The sequence below is a fragment of the Salmo trutta genome, chromosome 30 (assembly GCF_901001165.1).
Source record: "Salmo trutta chromosome 30, fSalTru1.1, whole genome shotgun sequence".
Taxonomy (NCBI): domain Eukaryota; kingdom Metazoa; phylum Chordata; class Actinopteri; order Salmoniformes; family Salmonidae; genus Salmo; species Salmo trutta.
Genome location: NC_042986.1, coordinates 6,953,041 through 6,972,853, shown reverse-complemented (window position 1 = coordinate 6,972,853; position 19,813 = coordinate 6,953,041). Strand labels below are relative to the sequence as shown.

The 19,813-nt window shown below is 47.6% G+C and overlaps 1 protein-coding gene across 4 annotated transcripts in view; it reads left to right on the top strand.

Moving 5' to 3' along the window:
• The window catches only part of fignl2 (fidgetin like 2), a 35,590-nt gene extending 20,893 nt beyond the window's left edge, over positions 1-14,697 (top strand). The window contains exons 1-2 of one of the 4 annotated variants that reach the window (XM_029722419.1): positions 1,172-1,993; positions 8,798-14,697. In XM_029722419.1, the coding sequence (XP_029578279.1) occupies positions 8,809-10,941 (2,133 nt within the window). In that variant the 5' untranslated portion in view covers positions 1,172-1,993; positions 8,798-8,808 and the 3' untranslated portion in view covers positions 10,942-14,697. Of the gene's footprint in view, positions 1-1,171; positions 1,994-7,198; positions 7,221-7,659; positions 8,054-8,797 lie in introns of those variants that run through there. The other 3 variants (XM_029722421.1, XM_029722420.1, XM_029722418.1) reach the window with 3 other exon arrangements.
• The last annotated feature ends 5,116 nt before the right edge of the window (positions 14,698-19,813 follow it).

Here is a 19,813-nt window from a genome sequence, read left to right as displayed (position 1 = left end):
AGGGAGTGAGGTTTTTTCTAATATGAGAAATAAACTGCCCTAGTGAGTCCGATTTTCCGTAAAGATTTCACCCAACCTGTACCATATGCCCCAGGTCTCCCTGGAACAGGATCTGTCTGTATAGCTCTTGGCATGCTGCTCTGATGATGGAGTGGCCAGCAGTTAGACCCCCCTGGATGCCTCAATGAGTCCTCTAACATCCTAATGTCCTAACGTTCGCCTCCTCCATCCTCTTTGGGTCCTCACGCCTGCTGTCCAGTCCCTCCCTCCCCCTCCTCTCCAACCTTCCCCTTCCTCCCTCTGTCCGCTGCAGATTTTATGAGATCCCCTGGGCTTCCATCTGTCTCTGTCCCACACTGGCTCCGTTATTGGGCCTTACGCTGCTCACAAACTGCCTGCTGCCGCAGATGGGAACGGACTGGCCTGCAGGACATGGAGCTAAGTCTCTCTGTAGCAACACACTCTCTCTCTCTCTCTCTCTCGCTCTCTCTCTCTCTCTCTCTCTCTCTCTCTCTGTGTCTCTCTCTGTTTCTCTCTCTCTTTGTCTCTCTCTCTCTCTCCTCTTGTCTCTCCTCCTGCCTCCTTTGTCCCTCCTCTCCTCCTCGACTCAGCATCTCCTCTCTCTCTCTCTCTCTCTCTCTCTCGCTCTCTCTCTCTGTCTCTCTCTGTCTCTCTCTGTTTCTCTCTCTCTTTGTCTCTCGGACATGGAGTTACTCTACCCTCTCTCTCTTTCTCTCTCTCTCCCTCTCTCTCTCTCTCACTCTCTCTCTCTCTCTCCGTCTCTCTCTCCAACCTGCCGGACAATGACTTCTAAGTCAAACCACAGAGATATATGGTCAGCTGGCTGGGTGTGGAGTGGAGAATGTCTAAATGTCTTTAAGCATGTTTCCTAAAAAGACTGTGGTGTCCTAGTACATGTCGTTAATGTGTCTGGAAGGACCGCAGTGTGTGGCAGGCTTAAGGGACTTATTACTTCAACTGGTTTGGATGTTGGGAACTTAAGGCAGTCTGTGGATTTGAATATGAAGGACTTCATAATCCAACAGCCATCTGCTCTGCTGCTCTGATCTGATGGGACTGAATTAATAGGGAGGCTGTAATCTGAAGAAAACACATGGAGAAGCTGAAGAGAGGTTGGAGGTTTCCAGGGGGGGGGGGGGGAGGGGGGAGAAAAAGGCCAACCGTTTAGGTTGAGGAAAGAAACACAGTCAGAGTGAAAAAGCCACAGCGCTTGGTGGATATTGAGGTTGATTTGATTTAAATGATTGATTTAAAAGATGCCGTTTGAAGAAGAAAAATGGAGAGGGCTGGAGGTTGGAGGTTTCCACTGGGCGGAGAGAGAGCGACGGAGGCCAAAGTTTAGTAGTTGAGGAAAGCAGCACAGTCAGAGTGAGACAAGTAAAGGAAAGAGTGAGGAAAGGCACAGCGGTTGGTGGATGTTGTTGAGGTTTGAGAGAGAGAGAGAGAGAGAGACAGAGAGACAGAGAGAGAGTGGCAGTTGCCGGTTGGTGGATATTAGCAGTATGATTTAAATGGCAATAGGAGTCCAGGCTCCAGCCTCACAGTCATACAGACAGAGGAATGACTCATGGATCATCAAGCAGCTAGGCCTCTCTCTATTGCTGAAGGAAATACTTTGTGTGCATCCCAAATGGCAGCTTACGTAGTGCACTACTCTTATGGATCCTATGGATCCAGAAGTAGTGTGCTAGAAAGGGAATGGGGAGGGTGCCATCTGGGGCGCAGACTAGAGGAGGCCAGGCAAGTAATAATGGCAGCTTCTTGTTTTTTATTCCTTTACTTAACCCCTCCTTTCCTCTTCACTCCATCTACCTGGCTATAGTTCAGGTCCTCCACTCCTCCTCTCCTCTGCCTGTTCTGCCTGGCAATAGTTCTAGTCCTCCACTCCCCAGGCCAAATCGTGACAGTTCAATAATGCCAAACTATTCCTGGAATGTCAAGCTAACGCCTCAGCAAGAAGCAGCCTGACTGTGTAAGTCTATGAAACGGCTGATTCTACTAACATCAGTTTTTTTTTTCCCCTTTGAATTCTTCCATATGCTCCCCTTCTCCCTTTTTTTGCTGGTCTTCTCAGTGGATTGAACGTGCGTGATCAATCAGAGGCTCACTGCGTTGTGCTACAAACGCGCACCAACACACACACACACACACACACACACACACACACACACACACACACACACACACACACACACACACACACACACACACACAAACACACATATAGAGGAACAGCGCCAGCTAGAGTCAGCCAAAGTACAGAGTAACAGACAGGAACAGGCATTCCACTCTCCCAATGTTCCATGGGAGGCTGCAGATGAATAGCACACTATTCTGTGATTCCAAACCCACCCAACCCCCTCCTCCTTTCTCCTCTCTCCACAACACTGTCCAGTGTCCATTCTCCCCTTCCCTCCATCCCTCTTCCCCCTCTCTCCAAACCACTGTCCAGCATTCAACCCCCCACCCCCTTCCTCTATCGAGCCGGCCAGGGGTCTGTTTTGAAGCGATGGGGTGCGCAAAGGGGTTGGTTCGGGGTGGGAGGGGGGAGGGGAAGGGGGTGACAGCATGCAGCAGGGAGATAACAATAGGTCATCTGGGAGTGCTGCTGGTGCAGGGACCTTATCAATACTATCACCACCACACTACTAACACAACCTGGGAAACAGCTCCATCCAATTCCTCCTGGCCCCTTACCTCTCTCTCTCCATCTCTCTCCATCTCTCTCACGCTCCCTCTCTTTATCTCTCTCTCACTCTCTTCTTCTCTCATCTTTCTTTCTCTCTGTCTTTATTCTCCTCCTCTCTCCAGTCTCTCTTTCCCTCTCTCTCTACCTCTCTCCCTTTCCCTCTCTCCACTCCCCCCCCCCCCCTCCCCCCTGGGTAATATGAGCTCCTTCTGTTGCCATGCATGATGGTAACACTAAAACACAATCCACTACCAGCAGGAGAAACAGGAGAAAGTCATTCCCACTAACAGCCTCTCTGATAAGAGGTGTTCTGGCCATGTGTCACTGTGGACACCGTAGTAGCAAAGAAGAAAACAGGCTGAGGAAAAAGAGAGTGTTGATAAAAGGAGTGTTGAAAGGCCTGTTAAACAATGTTAAAAGACAAGTGAGGTTGAGGGACGTTTTCCAATAATAATATATGTGAGTAGAAGAGAATAGGTTGCACACAAAAACAATAGGCTTTTATAGTGTTTCAACCAGTGGAGGAACGGGAGGATCATCCTCTTCAGTGAAACTTTAAAAAATGTATCCTTTCTAGACAAAACTATACTCAATATACTCACGTCACCAAATGTTTGATTGAATCACATTGTTTGTAGCCTCTCCAGCACTCTGTAGGTCAGCACCATGGTGTAGCCGGAGGACAGCTAGCTTCCATCCTCCTCTGGGTACATTGACTTCATTACAAAACCTAGGAGGCTCATGGTTCTCACCCCCTTCCATAGACTTACACAGTAATTATGACAACTTCCGGAGGACGTCCTCCAACCTATCAGAGCTCTTGCAGCATGAACTGACATGTTGTCCACCCAATCAAAGGATCAAAGAATAAATCTAGTACAGAAAGCATAAGCTACAGCTAGCTAGCACTGCAGTCCATAAAATGTGGTGAGTAGTAGACTCAAAGAGAGAGAAAAACAATAGTTGAACAGTTTTGAACAAATACATTTCTTCCAAAATGAAGGAGAAGCAAGAGGGAGTTAGAGACATATTTACTTAACTAGCAAATGCAGCTAGGTAGTCTAGCCTACTCAAACACCCTGCTCAAAGAGAGGGATGCTATGTTAGCTCGCTGGCTATGACTATTCAACACAACACTGGAACAAAAGAAGGAAGGGAAGCACTGTTAAGGTACACAATAGCAGATTTTGGTAGACGGAAGGTGCTCTTTGGTAAAAGGGGTAAATTGGTCATCAAAAAGAAAGGAGGACCAAGGCACTCTTCATATAATTCATTAAAATGCCTTTATTTGTATGGCTTGTTCAATGGAAACAAAGTTTAAAAACACTGGAACTGTCACGACTCCTACCGAAGGTGGCTCGCCCTCCTGCTCGGGTGGCGCTCGGCGGTCGTCGTCACCGGCCTACTAGCTGCCACTGATTCCTTTTTGTTTGCCCCCTTATCGTTATTAGGTGCACCTGTTCTTAGTTGGGCTAATTAGCTGGCTTTATTTGCCAGCAGGCCCGCCTGCTCTGTGTGCGGGATTATTTTTCCATTGTATGCTGTGCGTGATTACACGCGGTTTGTTGCACATTCTTCAGTGGTGCGTATGTTTGCGCAAGCTGTGTTTGTCCCGTGTGTTTGGGGCACTTTGCTTTGTTTTGCGCTCTGTGCGCTGTTAGGGTTGGCTGTCGTTTTGTGTGGAAGCCTATTAAAGCCCATACACCGAATCGCTGTTCTCCTGCATTTGATTCCTCATCTACCAACACCCATGCCTTACAGAATCCCGCACCACGATGGAGTCAGCAGGAGCAGCTGATAACCCCCTTCCATCGATGGAGGAATGTGTGCTCCATCACACCTCAGTCCTCCATCGGATTGGTTCCGCGATGGAGCAAGTGATGGAGAGGATGGACCGATTGGAGAGGAGTGGCTCCTCCGACTCCACTACCTTCTCATCCCACTGCGTCCGGCTCCGGCGCGCTTCGTCTTGCGCCCCCGAGGGAGTATGATGGAGCTGCAGCTGGCTGCCAGGGATTTCTGATCCAGCTCGAGCTGTACCTGGCTACCGTGAGACCTGCTCCCTCGGGGGAGGAGAGTGTGAGTGTCCTCGTTTCCTGCCTGACGGGCCGAGCTCTGGAGTGGGCCAACGCAGTCTGGAATGGTCCGGACTCGGCGAGGACCACTATCCGGGGTGAGCGGCTGTTCCACCTCAGGCAGGAGACGAGGAGCACACAGGACTTCGCGCTGGAGTTCAGGACCTTGGCTGCTGGATCGGGGTGGAACGACAGGGCCCTGATAGACCATTACAGGTGTAGTCTCCGGGCGGACGTTCGCAGGGAGCTAGCGTGTCGGGACACCGCCCTCTCTCTTGATGAGTTGGTGGACATGTCGATCCGATTGGACAATCTGCTAGCTGCCCGCGGGCGTTCGGAAAGGGTCCTGTCCGTTTCACCTCCGTGCACTCCCGCCCCTACCCCTATGGAGTTAGGGGGGGCCGTACCTAGGGGTACCGGAGGAGGTGGCTCCTCCTGCACCAGCTGGGGTCGGAGAGGACACACGGCCGACCGGTGCTGGAGGAGTCAATCTGGGAGTCGAGAGGGCAGGCAGAACACTTCTCGGTCACCCCAGGTGAGTCAGCACCAAACTCACCCAGAACCCCCTGTTGGTCACATGTTCGTATACATTTTTTTTCTGATTTTTCTCCCTCTTCCCAACATAAGGCGCTAGTCGATTCAGGCGCAGCTGGGAATTTTATGTATTGCGGACTCGCCATCAAGCTGGGCATTCCGCTGGTGCCGATAGATTCCCCCTTCCCCGTGCACTCCCTAGATAGCCGGCCATTAGGGTCAGGGAGGCCACGGTTCCACTGGACATGGTGACGCAGGGGAATCATAAGGAACGGATTAGTTTCTTTCTTATCGATTCGTCTGCGTTTCCAGTGGTGCTGGGGGTTCCCTGGCTGGCTGATCACAATTCCCGGATTTCGTGGAAATAGGGGGTTCTCCAGGGGTGGTCAGAGGAGTGTTCAGGGCGGTGTATAGGAGTTTCCATAGGTGCCACGTCGGTGGAGAGTCCAGACCAGGTTTCCACCGTGCGCATTCCCCCTAAATACGTCGATTTGGCGATCGCTTTCTGTAAAAAAAGGGCGACCAAATTACCACCTCGTTGACAGGGGGATTGTGCGATAGATCTCCAGGTAAATGCTGCGCTTCCCAAGAGTCACATGTATCCCTTATCACAGGAGGAGACGTTGGCTTTGGAGACATATGTCATGGAATCTCTGGGACAGGGGTACATTCGGCCCTCCATTTCACCCACCTCCTCGAGTTTCTTTTTTGTGAAGAAGAAGGAAGGTGCTTGGGAGATTGCTGGAGCATGACCTATACGTCAAGGCTGAGAAGTGTGTGTTCTCCAAACGAGCCGTCTCCTTCCTGGGTTATCGCATTTCCACCACGGGGGTGTGGATGGAGTGTGACCGTGGTAAGGCCGTGCGTAATTGGCCGACTCCAACCACGGTGAAGGAAGTGCAGCGGTTCTTAGGGTTTGCCAATTACTACCGGAGGTTTATCCGGGGTTTTGGCCAGGTAGCGGCTCCCATTACGTCACTGCTGAAGGGGGGCCGGTGCGTTTGCGGTGGTCGCCGGAAGCAGACAGCGCCTTCAACAGGTTGAAGGTGCTGTTTACAGAGGCACCCATGTTGGCGCACCCAGACCCTTCTCTAGCGTTCATAGTGGAGGTGGACGCATCCGAGGCTGGGGTGGGTGCCGTGCTATCACAGCCCTCGGGTGTGCCACTTAAACTCCGCCCCTGCGCTTTCTTTTTGAAGAAGCTCAGTTTGGCGGAGCGCAACTATGATGTGGGGGACAGGGAGTTATTAGCGGTGGTAAAAGCCTTGAGGGTGTGGAGACACTGGCTTGAGGGTGCTAAGCACCCCTTTCTCATCTGGACCGACCACCGGAATCTGGAGTATATCCGGGAAGCTAGGAGACTGAATCCGCGCCAGGCAAGGTGGGCCATGTTCTTCACCAGGTTTAGGTTCACTATTTCCTATAGACCAGGCTCCCTTAACACGAGGGCCGACGCGCTGTCACGTCTTTATGACACGGAGGATAGGCCCATCGATCCTACTCCCATCATTCCGGCGTCTAGGCTAGTGGCACCGGTGGTATGGGAGTTGGACTCGGCCCAGAACTCACTTCGTCACTCCTCCACTAACCTGTCACCTTTTCAGTGTGTGTTGGGTTACCAGCCGGTCCTGGCACCATGGCACCAGAGCCAGACCGAGGCTCCTGTGGTGGAGGACTGGGTGCAGCGCTCCAAGGAGACCTGGAGAGCCGTCCAGGAATCCCTGAAGCAAGCCAGTGGACGGCAGAAGAGGAGTGCTGACCGCCACCGCAGTGAGGCCCCCGTGTTCGTACCGGGGGACAGGGTCTGGCTCTCGACCCAGAACCTGCCCCTCCGCTTGTCCTGCCGGAAGCTGGGGCCGCAGTATGTGGGGCCCTTCAAAGTCCTGAGGAGGATAAACGAGGTGTGTTATAGGTTACAACTCCCTTCCGATTACCGTATTAACCCCTCATTTCATGTGTCTCTCCTCAGGCCGGTGGTAGCTGGTCCCCTGCAGGAAGGTCAGGTGCCGGAGGTCCCTCCGCCCCCTCTGGACATCGGAGGTGCCCCGGCGTACAGCATAAGGGCCATACTGGACTCGAGATGCCGGGTGAGGGGCCTGCAGTACCTCGTGGACTGGGAGGGGTACGGTCCGGAGGAGAGGTGCTGGGTACCGGTGGAGGACGTCTTGGACCCGTCCCTGTTGAGGGATTTCCATTGCCTCCACCCGGAGCGCCCTGCGCCTCGCCCTCCGGGTCGCCCTCGAGGCCGGTGTCGGCGTGCTGCGGGAGCCGCGCGTCGGGGGGGTACTGTCACGACTCCTACCGAAGGTGGCTCGGCCTCCTGCTCAGGTGGCGCTCGGCGGTCATCGTCACCGGCCTACTAGCTGCCACTGATTCCTTTTTGTTTTCCCCCCTTTTCGTTATTAGGTGCACCTGTTCTTAGTTGGGCTAATTAGCTGGCTTTATTAGCCAGCAGGCCCGCCTGCTCTGTGTGCGGGATTATTTTTCCATTGTATGCTGTGCGTGATTACACGCAGTTTGTTGCACATTCTTCACTGGTGCGTATGTTTGTGCAAGCTGTGTTTGTCCCGTGTGTTAGGGGCACTTTGCTTTGTTGTGCGCTCTGTGCTCTGTTTGGGTTGGCTGTCATTTTGTGTGGAAGCCTATTAAAGCCCATACACCGAATCGCTGTTTTCCTGCATTTGATTCCTCATCTACCAACACCCACGCTTTACAGGAACTCTTCCAAGTCAAGGTAAGCTTTTGGTTTTACTAATTTATTGCTACCAGGGCCCGCAGGTGTAAGTGCTAAACTGCTTACTGACTGTACACCGTAACGTTACTGCATGATTGCAGGTTGTTAGTTCTATTAAATATGTTGACTATGACGTTACTTTAGCTAATATGGTGACACCGATGTAGACTGTGTGTAGCTGTTATGATATGGCTTGGCTTGGAAAGGTTTTTTCGACTGGTCACATACAGCTGATGTGTTGTGCATTGAAGTCCACAAGCGAAGGGAAAAGGTAAGCGGAGGAGATTGCAAAGATGCGAGAAGGAATACATCGTGGCTGCTATGAAAGTGAACTGTGTTCACATGTGATTAGGGGTATATTCATTCCGCCGATTATGTTGACAAACTTTTCATAGGCTAGGTTGTAGCAACCTCATGGTGGGTATAGGGAAAATTTGAGTATCATGTAGTAGCCTAAACCTATCGCTGTTACATTGAAATGGGTGAATGGAATATGATTGACAGTCATCCAATATGCTTTAATAGAAATACGGCCATGTTCATGAAAAAAAATGTAATCGTACTCCCTTCTTAAACGGCACCGACCACCACTGGTTTCAACACATTTATTGTTCTGTGTTGTCTCGTATATTTCCTGGTTTCTGTCTCTGTCTCCTCCAGGCTTGTATAAGATGCACTGGAACCACTGTCCTAAACAGCACCTTACAACCTGGTGTCTCTCTCTCTCTGTTTCCTCTCCTCCAGGCCTGTATAAGATGCACTGGAACCCGGAGCATGCCCAGTCCCTCAGCCAGTGGCCTGAGCAGCACTTGGATGTGTCCTCCACCACCTCCTCGCCGGCCCACAAGTCCGAGCTGTACGCCGCTGGCCGCACCCACGGCCGAGGAGGCTCCACCCACGGCTACGCCTGGGCCAATGACGACATTGGTGCCCTAACCGCCTCCAATCTGCTGAAGAGCTATGCAGAGAAGTACTCTGGTGTTCTAGACTCGCCCTACAACCGTCCACCGGGGCCCGCTGTAGGGGCCTACCCAGAGCCAGGGGCCTTCGGGGGCCTCAATGGCCTCAAGACTGAGCTGGAGCCCTGGCCCCTGAGCCACAGTGCGGAGGGGCCCTACCCCGGGTCCCTGGATGGTCTGTCAGGCCCCAAGGTTGGGGCCACATCAGCAGGGCCCCCAGGGGCCAGCAGTGTGTCAGTGGTCAACAGTAACCTCTCAGACTCTGGATATAGTGGTAGCAGCTCCTGCTCTGGGTCTCACTCCGGTGACTACAACCCCCCCAGCTACAACGGTACCTACCTCTCGTCTGGGTACTGCCCCGGGCCCCTGCCTGGCTCAGCACTTCCCCCCGCCTCCCTCCACCACCCCCTCCAGCCCACGCCCACCCTGGTGCCCAGCTACTCGCCCTCCACCCAAGTTTACAACTACCCGCCAACCAGCTACCCCCACCAGCCCAGCCTGGCCCCCGCTTACAGCCACCCCTCTGCAGGGTACTTACACTCCGGGCTGGTCGCCCCTACTCCTCTCCCCTCCCGGCCCACCGTAGTCGGGGGTAGCTACAGCTACCAGGAGTCTGGAGGTGGGGTGAAGAGGAAGGCATTTGACATGTCATTGGAAGAGGAGGGGGAAGGTTCTCGATACAGGAAGTATTCAGGCTACGACCCAATGAAGTCCGGAGGAGGAGGGGACTCTCTCTCTCCCTACAGCATGGGGGATAAAGGAAAAATCAGATTCACCACAGGCAGCACAGATCCCCTGGCATTTAAGCCCAGTAAGCCCTCCTCCCAGCCCCTGGTATCCCCTCCCTATATGGTGGCTGTAGCAGGGGAGAACAGCCCGGCAGCAGGGATGACTGGAGAGAACGGAGGAGGAGGGTCAGAAAACCAGGGCTTCTCCCACACCCAGCAGCAACAGCAGCAGCACCGCTCCTCCCAGGCTCACAACCAGAAACGCCCCTCCCTCCACGGCCAGGGCCAGCCTGGGTCTGGACCAGGGGAGACAGCCAGCCTGAAGAGTCCAGACCCCATGGTTCTGGATCTAGTCAACGGGGAAGTGCTGGACTGCAGCCCAGCCCTGCTATGGGGGGAGCTGACTGGGCTGACCCATGTCAAGGCTGCCCTGGAGGAGGAGCTGTTGTGGCCCTGTCTAAGGCCCAGCCCTGCCATCCTCCCCCCAGCCACCGTGCTGCTGTTCGGCCCCCGGGGAGGCGGGAAGACCACCCTGGCCCGCTCCATGGCCGCACAGCTGGGGGCCTCCTTCTATAGGCTCAGCGGGGCCATGTTAGCTTCTAAAGGCAAGGTGGAGGCCGAGGGGATCCTGGAGGCCACGCTGCAGGTGGCGGGGGCGAGACAGCCTTCTGTTGTGCTGCTCAGTGAAGTGGAGGCTCTGGAGGATGAGGAGGGGCTGAGGCAGGTGTTGCTATCCACCCTGGAGAAGGCCCAGATGGGGTTAGGGTCGGCGGGGGGAGACCCTGGGCTGGTGATCGTGGTGTGTACCACCGGCAGGCCAGACCTGCTCCAGGATACGGTGCATCGGAGCTTCGCCAAGCACTACCACGTGGGCCTGCCAGATGCGGGGATGCGGAGACAGGTGCTGCTGCAGACGCTGGTGCCCCAGGGATGTTCTCTCAGTGACAGGGAGCTGGGGGCTGTACTGCAGCGGTCAGAGGGCTTCTCTGTGTGGGAGCTGCTGCAGCTCTGCCAGCAGGCCCTATCCTCAGCATCCTCCTCGGGCCCTCAGGGGCCCTTACACAGCCTTTCAGGACAGGCTACGGGGCCCCCAGCCCTCAAAGACTTTGAGAACGCCTTCTGCAAGGTGCGTCCGCAGTCGCACGCCACCCCGAAAGAACTGGACACTTGTATGGAGTGGAGCAAGGTGTACAGCCACTGAGAAGGCAGAAAGGCAGGGAGACAGCCACTGTATGTAATATAATGTAGGGGACTGTGAATGTAAACCCTGTCTTCACTTTTGACATGATGAAAAGTCTTGGGAATGTTTTACTGTTTAGTTTTTTTGTAATTACTTATTATTATGCAACCAAAAGAGTTAGATTGTCAAGATCGAAGGTTTGGGAGAGATGAGGAGCAGATTTAACATAAGTTTCTCTGGTTAGTATGCCATGGTGTGCTGATGTTTCTATTAAATATACATATACTTTATTTTTCCCAAAGAAAAAGATAGATGAAGCCTTTGTGGACGGGGCAGTGTATTACAGTAGTAGTCAAACCTATATGGTGGGATAGCTGCATCATTGGAGATTACTTCTCAAAGGTTCAAATCCTAACTTGAGATCCATGTGCATAACTTGTCTCTCAAATCTCGACATCAACGCATGAATCACGCAAAAGTCGAGTTGAGTGCAACGTGCATCTCTAGACAGTTAGGATTCCACCCAAAGATCCATATTTTTTGGTGATCCAGGACATAAATCAGTAATGTGTTGTCAAGGTGACGTAGTCCAAGGTGATGGATCGTCAGGGTCTTTTGGAACAACCTGGACTTGTCCAATAAGAAACACTTTTTTTTTGCTTTCCGTTGCAAAACAGATTGAAAAGGGGCAGGACTACCTGGACTCGTCCGATAAAAAACACACATTTTAGTTTTTCGTTGCAAAAGATTTTAAAACATTTGTTTGAGAGATCCCCCTGTCGTCTGACTGCTACTCTCAGGACACTATCTATTACCAGTCCACTCCTGTGGTATTTTCGTTTTCATTGGTCATTTGGTGTGTGAAAACAGTTTAGAATCTATTTGGACAACTATAGTGTTTTTTTTTACCCCAAAAATGATCAACAATACCTCATTGTCTCTTAGCATTATGGGTTATTAACTTAAAACACAGCTTTTAGCTTCTCACCAAAATCATGTCATTGTGCTGAAATAATTCAACAAAAAGCATCATCATCATTTGATCTGGTCTTATCGTGGACACTTTGGCTCAATAGTCCCTCTTTCCCATATAGTACAGTATCACATCATTCACAGCTGTTTTGGAGACAAATCCAGTACAATAGCTCATCAATTGTGTACACCCTGAATGGTAATGTACATACAACAACAAAAAAACGTTAATATGCAACTTTACAAAAACATTGAAATAGAACATAAAGGTAATGAGACTAGGTTGTGGTTGAATATACAACACTGTCATTCAACGCCATGAGTATAACATCCACACATACAACATATTTGAACTGTGGTTTGTCACACATTCCTCATTCAGTGCAGTTTTCCCTGAGAACGCTGCTTTAATACAGCCCTATAACACAGACAAGCACAGCAAGGCAAGATGGCGGTTCCTTTGATGTCTGTTTGTCTCTTTCACCTATCTGCTTGTTTTCTTAGTATGTATGTATGTAGTCTTGTTTGAAATGCTCAGGAAGAATTTCTTTACCTCAAAAAAGAAATAAAGAATGTATGTAATCTTCAGTCTTAGTGAAGAGAGTAAAAGAGGGGAGGAAGAGCTGACGAGCAAGAGGAGAAAAGACCTCACACAGTCCTGTTGTATACACACTGCAGCTGTCTGTGCATATGCCTCGAGGGAGAAACTTGAAAATGCTACAAAGAGTAACATTGAATGTAATTCAGGTATTTCAAAGGATATTTGATCCCATAAAATCCATGTTTTTATTATTATATATGAATATATAAATACAAAAAAAAATTATCCTTTTATTTTTAATGTAGATGTTTTTGGTGGAATGATGATTGTCTTTATGAAGTGTTATGTAGAACACAGAAAATATTCATTTTTTGCTGGACAAACTGTTTACAAATCAACCCAAAGCATTGTGAGTTAACATGTCATATTCATGCATTAATGTTATATACATCTTTTATTGTAATAGATGCAACTCTTTATCGAACTCTATTAATAAAAGGTGCACATTTATATTCCAAGCCTGGACACAGACAAGAAGCAGTAAAACCATTGTCATATACATTTAATTGTCATATGCATTTAAGTGTCATATACAGCAGAAAGAAAATAGAAAATGAGCAAGGACCTAAAGATGAATCAGCTATATGCAGTCGGCAGCTAATCATGTCTAACAATAACCATATATTGTTAATCAGTATTATGCATTATGTACAATACAATACAATCCTAGATATAACATGACAATCCAGAGACAAGCATACACACAGGGTTGTGCCGTCGCTACTACTCTGTTTAACAACAGCCTGGAAATATCTTGTTATTCAGTCCAGCTGCAGGTACTGAGGTGAGGTCATGATTATTGGATCGTTACCATGGTGTGCAGACTGGAGGTACACTGGAGGATGATGTAATCGTCTTCTGCTTCTTCTTCTCCGTCTCTGTCTCTCTTTATCTCTCCCCATCTCTCTCTCTCTTCTCGTTATCGCTCTTTCTCTGCACCCAATGCAGTCATTATAGAGGTAGGGTCGTCCCTATAGCCCTAGCTGTTGGCCCCAGTGACCATGTGGCTGGCCCCCCTCTGCCCTCTCCCTCCTCCATCCATCCCTCCCCTCCTCCTACCCCCTGCTTCCCTCCTCCTTTTGGAGTGGCATTGCTCTGATTGATGTCCAGGAACCTAATATCACAACCCTGGCCTCTCTCCAGTCTCCCCTGTACAGCTGGTGGCTTCAGTCATGCCATAGAGCCGGGTCAAACACGCTGACCCCAGGGTTAAGGCACATTTTGTAAAAGTAGTACACCATAAAGGGAATAGGGTGCCATTTGGGACGCATAGTAGGTCTAAGAAACTGAAAATACATCTTCAAACTAAGCAGGAGAAATAAGCCTTAGGGAGCCTCTGAGAGATGGGTTTGAATATGTAATCATTTATGTGTAATAACATTAAGATACATAATTTATAAGGATCATTAGAGGCAGTTATAATTCGTTTTCAGATAGAGGTGTTACATATCAGGCAGGGGCTGGGGCTTGAGGCAAATTGTCGTAGTTTATAACAGAAGTCATGGGAGTTTAGTTCATGAAAAGCAGCCGATATCAATACTATCATTAGTTAATGTGAATAATGAAAAATATTTTAGCTATTTCCCAGAGCTCAGATTCCCAAAATCGTCCATGTTTGTCAAACATGGAGATTCGGAAAAACATAATCATTTTGATCATTATTCTGTCAGTTGTTGTTTTTTTGTTTTTCATTAATGGATTACCTCGCTCTACATATGTTACTGCTTAAAGTATTAATCAGAGATAATAAGTGGGAATAGGTCTTATCATTAGAGGTATTGATGATTGGGTGAGGTAGTACTTCCTAAAGGAAAGTCAAACAACCTCACAATGTTTGACTCATGCATATCATTGATATCATGTCTACAATACACCTTTGTTTAATCAGTGTTGATTCTTCTTAAAGCCAAGAAGGAAACAAAAAATACAACAACAGTTTGTTCAACAAAATAGGCTTTTGTTAGCTGTTTTTAATCTAATATTACAGTAACGTTGTTCTTGCTTCTTGTACATCTTCTGTAACCATTTCTACCTCATTTGGCAACATATTGTACATGAAAGTATTAATTTCATGTCTTTTTTTATGTCTGTTTTCAAACTGATAATAATGTTCTTGAACTGTAATAATGGTCTACCTCAGAAAATACTGTATTTTAAGAGAAGATTATTACACAATATTAAACATAAATATGTCAATATTGGAATGTTGGCCCTGTCATTATTTTTTGAATGACATCAGAGTGTATGATTTTTTGGTGAGTATTTTGACAGTTGTAAAATGAGAAGAGGATACAGGTAGGTGGGAAGAATAGATGTGGGGATTGAACCGCGGTCTACAGTGGGGAGCTTGATGCATGTGCCATAAGTCTTGCCACTCAACCACGGCTTTGAACAACATTGGGGTTTTGGTTGCAGAGTTCTGATTTCGGATTCCAATTGGGTTGTTAAAAAAATTCCAATTCCAGAGAGTGCTGGAATGATAACATGGTTTCATCTTACCTCACTCTACATCCATATCCTGGACTGACCCCAATGTTAAGGTCAGTTAAGTCACTTCAATTGATTAACAAATCATTTAATGAATCAAAACGCTAATGATTTTTCGCACTAGCAGTAACATGGCTTTATATACTGAACAAAAATATAAATGCAACATGCAAAGTGTTGGTACCATGTTTTATGAACTGAAATAAATGATCCCCAAAATGTTCCATACGCACAAAAAGATTATTTCGCTCAAATTTTGTGCGCAAATTTGTTGACATCCCTATTAGTGAGCATTTCCCCTTTGCCAAGATAATCCATCCACCTGACAGGTGTGGCATATCAAGAAGCTGATTAAACAGCATGATCATTACACAGCTGCACCTTGTGCTGGGGACAAAAAAAGGTCACTAAAATGTGCAGTTTTGTCACACAACACGATGTCACAAGTGTCTCTAGTTTTGAGGGAGCATGCAATTGGCATTCTGACTACAGGAATGTCCACCAGAGCTGTTGCCAGAGAATTTCATGTTAATTTCTCTACCATAAGCTGCATCCAATGCTGTTTTAGAGAATTTGGCAGTAGGTCCAACCGGCCTCACAACCGCAGACCATGTGTCAACGTTTTGAACAGAGTGCCCCATGGTGGCGTTGGGGTTATGGTATTGGCAGGCATAAGCTATGGACAACGAACACGAACAGCATTTTAACGATGGCAATGTGAATGCACAGAAATACCGTGATGAAATCCTGAGGCCCATTATGAGACCCATTTTTTTAAGGTATCGGTGACCAACAGATGCATATCTGTATTCCCAGTCATGCGAATCCATAGACTAGGGCTTAATTAACTTATTCCAACTGACTGATTTCCTCGTATGAACTGTAACTCCGTAAAATCTTTGAAATTGTTGCATGTTGCGTTTATATTTTGTTCAGTATAGTTAGGCTATATTGCCACCGTGCTATATATTCACACCACAGGCTGCTGAGGGGAGAACGTTATTATGGTAATGGCTGGAGGGGAATAGGTGGAATGGTATCAAACACATGTGTTTGATGCCATTCCATTAGCTTTGTTCCAGCCATTATTATGAGCCGTCCTCCCCTCAGCATCCTCCACTGATTCACACAGGCATCTCTGGTGAAATAGATTAGCCTACATATGAATGATGTACACAGAACAAAGTACAGGTTCAAATAAAGTATATTGTCTTGGTGGTTGTTTTTTGTTTTTGTGTTGGTGCTTGTGTTTTGGGAATGTGGTTATCTTCAGTGCTCTCGGGGCTCAGAGGCAGCAAAGAAGAAAAAAGAATACCGCTTTCAAACCAAGCTGCATGAACATTAAAAAACTATCCTGCAACTGTCAATGGAAGTTTGTTTAAAAAATGATGATTTATTGTTCAAATAAACCTTAGTTTCCTCCACTGTTCTCCAAAGAGTTGCTGGATATTTTTTCACCTCCTTAGTGCAAAGATCCAGCAGCAGCGGCAGTAGCAGACCCAGGCCAGAAACAGCTGAATAATTACACAGTACCCAGAGGACCCAGAGCAGCAGCACCAGAACACTGAGCTCCTCCATCCCTGTCATACCATGTAAACAACACCGTGCCCCATGCTGTCTCCACTTTGCTATTTCTGGGCTTCCTTGACACCTTTCAGAAAACACAGACTGAATGTGAATATATGACAAATGATGTATGGGGACGGTCAGTGACAACTACAGTTAACTCTGAAATAGTGAATTAAATCTACTGGTAGCCATCTCTCAAGAACCTGCAACCCAAATTGAATGGCAAGAATTTCCATAGAGGAACAATCAGTAACAATAATAGTATAAGGGCTCGATTCAATCCGTTTCGCTGAAGTTCAGAGCTATAGTGCGCGAACGCGGGAACATTGTCTTTAAATTTCAGTCGCGCTATAGCACTGAACTTCAGCGATACGGATTGAATCAAGCGCTAACTCTGAAATTAGTCAGTTACTTACTAGTTGTGGTTGAGGGTTAGGGTTGTGGTTGAGGGTTAGAGTTGTGGTTGAGGGTTAAGTTTAGGGTTGTGGTTAAGGGTTAGGGTTGTGGTTGAGGCTAGGGTTGTGGTTGTGGTTAAAGCTAGGGTTAGGGTTGTGGTTGAGGCTAGGGCTAGGGTTAGGGATAGCAGAAATGTCAACATCTTAACTGAACTATAACGTCTGTGTGAGTCCCTGTAGAGTAGCGTGTGGTGGCGGTGGTGGTGGTGGTGGTGTGTGCGTGCATGCGCGTGTGTGTGTGTGTCGGGAGGGGGGGTGGGGAGGGTGTTAACTGTGTGATTAATAATAGTCTAATAATGACATATAGCTGTTTGGTTCCCACATCCTTGTGGTTAGTGGTTGTCCTTCAGCCCATCATCAAGGATAATTGTTTCTCCAGCTGTTAGAAAATTAGTTTCATTTCTTTTTTTTTTTTTTATCATCATGAACACACTTACAAACAACAGACCGAAACATAACCTTGGAAAGGCAGTGAGAGGTTGGGGAGTGGGAGAAAGAGTGCTGAAGGTAAAACACAGAACATGTGGGTTTTAATAATAAGGCAGCAATAGCACCTTGGGTGGAGAGCGAGGCAGCAATAGCACCTTGGGTGGAGAGCGAGGCAGCAATAGCACCTTGGGTGGAGAGCGAGGCAGCAATAGCACCTTGGGTGGAGAGCGAGGCAGCGACCGACAGTGTTCCTTTTCCTGTAGAAGACTGGAGTGAATACCTCAGAAAGGAGTACTAACAAACACCAAAGAATACCAAGAATGTATAAGCCAGCTCAAGCTAATCTACCCCTTTATCTAATTGTACCATAGAGACTATAGGCCTGGTTGATCCTTGCTTCAACATGTGGTTTTCTTCATCCGATCAAGGAATACCAAAGCATACCAAGAATGTGTAAGACATCACTTACTAATCTACCCTTTATCCACTTATTACTATTAGTCCATGGAGGCAACAGGCCTATGTCTGGTGATGTATAATAGGATGTGTTCGAGGATCAGAGGAGATCTGTTGTGTTGGTGGATGTCTGATGGGCGCAACAGACAACGCCCAGAAACACTGCCTGTTGTCCCTGCAATCTGGCCACGGTGACGGTGTTTAGAAGTCAGAAGTTTACATACACCTTAGCCAAATACATTTAAACTCAGTTTTTCACAATTCCTGATATTTAATCCTCGTAAAAATTCCCTGTCTTAGGTCAGTTAGGATCACCCCTTTATTTTAAAAATCTGAAATGTCAGAATAATAGTAGAAAGAATGATTTCCTTCAGCTTTTATTTCTTTCAACACATTCCCAGTGGGTCAGAAGTTTACATACACTCAATTAGTATTTGGTAGCATTGCCATTAAATTGTTTAACTTAGGTCAAACGTTTCAAGTAGCCTTCCACAAGCATCCCACAATAAGTTGGGTGAATTTTGTCCCATTGCTCTTGACAGAGCTGGTGTAACTGAGTCAGGTTTGTAGGCCTCCTTGCTCGCACACGCTTTTTCAGTTCTGCCCACAAATGTTCTATAGGATTGAGGTCAGAGCTTTGTGATGGCCACTCCAATACCTTGACTTTGTTGTCCTTAAGCCATTTTGTCACAACTTTGGAAGTATGCTTGGGGTCATTGTCCATTTGGAAGACCCATTTGCGACCAAGCTTTAACTTCCTGACTGATGTCTTGAGATGTTGCTTCAATATTTCCACATAATTCTCCTCCCTCATGATGCCATCTATTTTGTGCGCCAGTCCCTCCTGCAGCAAAGCACCCCCACAACATGATGCTGCCACCCCGTGCTTCACGGTTGGGATGGTGTTCTTCGGCTTGCAAGCCTCCCCCTTTTTCCTCCAAACATAACGATGGTCATTATGGCCAAACAGTTCTATTTTTGTTTCATCAGACCAGAGGACATTTCTCCATTTCTCTTTCTTTATCCCCATGTGCAGTTGCAAACCATAGTCTGGCTATTTTATGGCGGTTTTGGAGCAGTGGCTTCTTTCTTGCTGAGCGGCCTTTCAGGTTATGTCGATATAGGACTCATTTTACTGTGGATATAGACACTTTTGTACCTGTTTCCTTCAGCATCTTCACAAGGTCCTTTGCTGTTGTTCTGGGATTGATTTGCACTTTTCACACCAAAGTACGTTCATCTCTAGGAGACAGAACGCGTCTCCTTCCTGAGTGGTATGACAGCTGCGTGGTCCCATGGTGTTTATACTTGTGTACTATTGTTTGTACAGATGAACGTGGTACCTTCAGGCATTTGGAAATTGCTCCCAGGGATGAACCAGACTTGTGGAGGTCTACAAAAAAAAAATTCTGAGGTCTTGGCTGATTTCTTTTCATTTTCCCATGATGTCAAGCAAAGAGGCACTGAGTTTGAAGGTAGGCCTTGAAATACATCCACAGGTACACCTCCAATTGACTCAAATTATGTCAATTAGCCTATCAGAAGCTTCTAAAGCCATGACATAATTTTCTGAAATTTTCCAAGCTGTTTAAAGGCACAGTCAACTTAGTGTATGTAAATGTCTGACCCACTGGAATTGTGATACAGTGAATTATAATTGTCTGTAAACAATTGTTGGAAAAATTACTTGCGTCATGCACAAAGTAGATGCCCTAACCGACTTGTCAAAACTATAGTTTGTTAACAAAACAATTTGTGGAGTGGTTGGAAAACACATTTTAATGACTCCAACATAAGTGTATGTAAACTTCCGACTTCAACTGTACAGTTGTTAAACTAATTATAAACTTTTATTAAATCATTTCAAATACTCTATACCTTGGTGCAAAGCGTTATAGTGATAACTACTAGCTAATTTACAAAG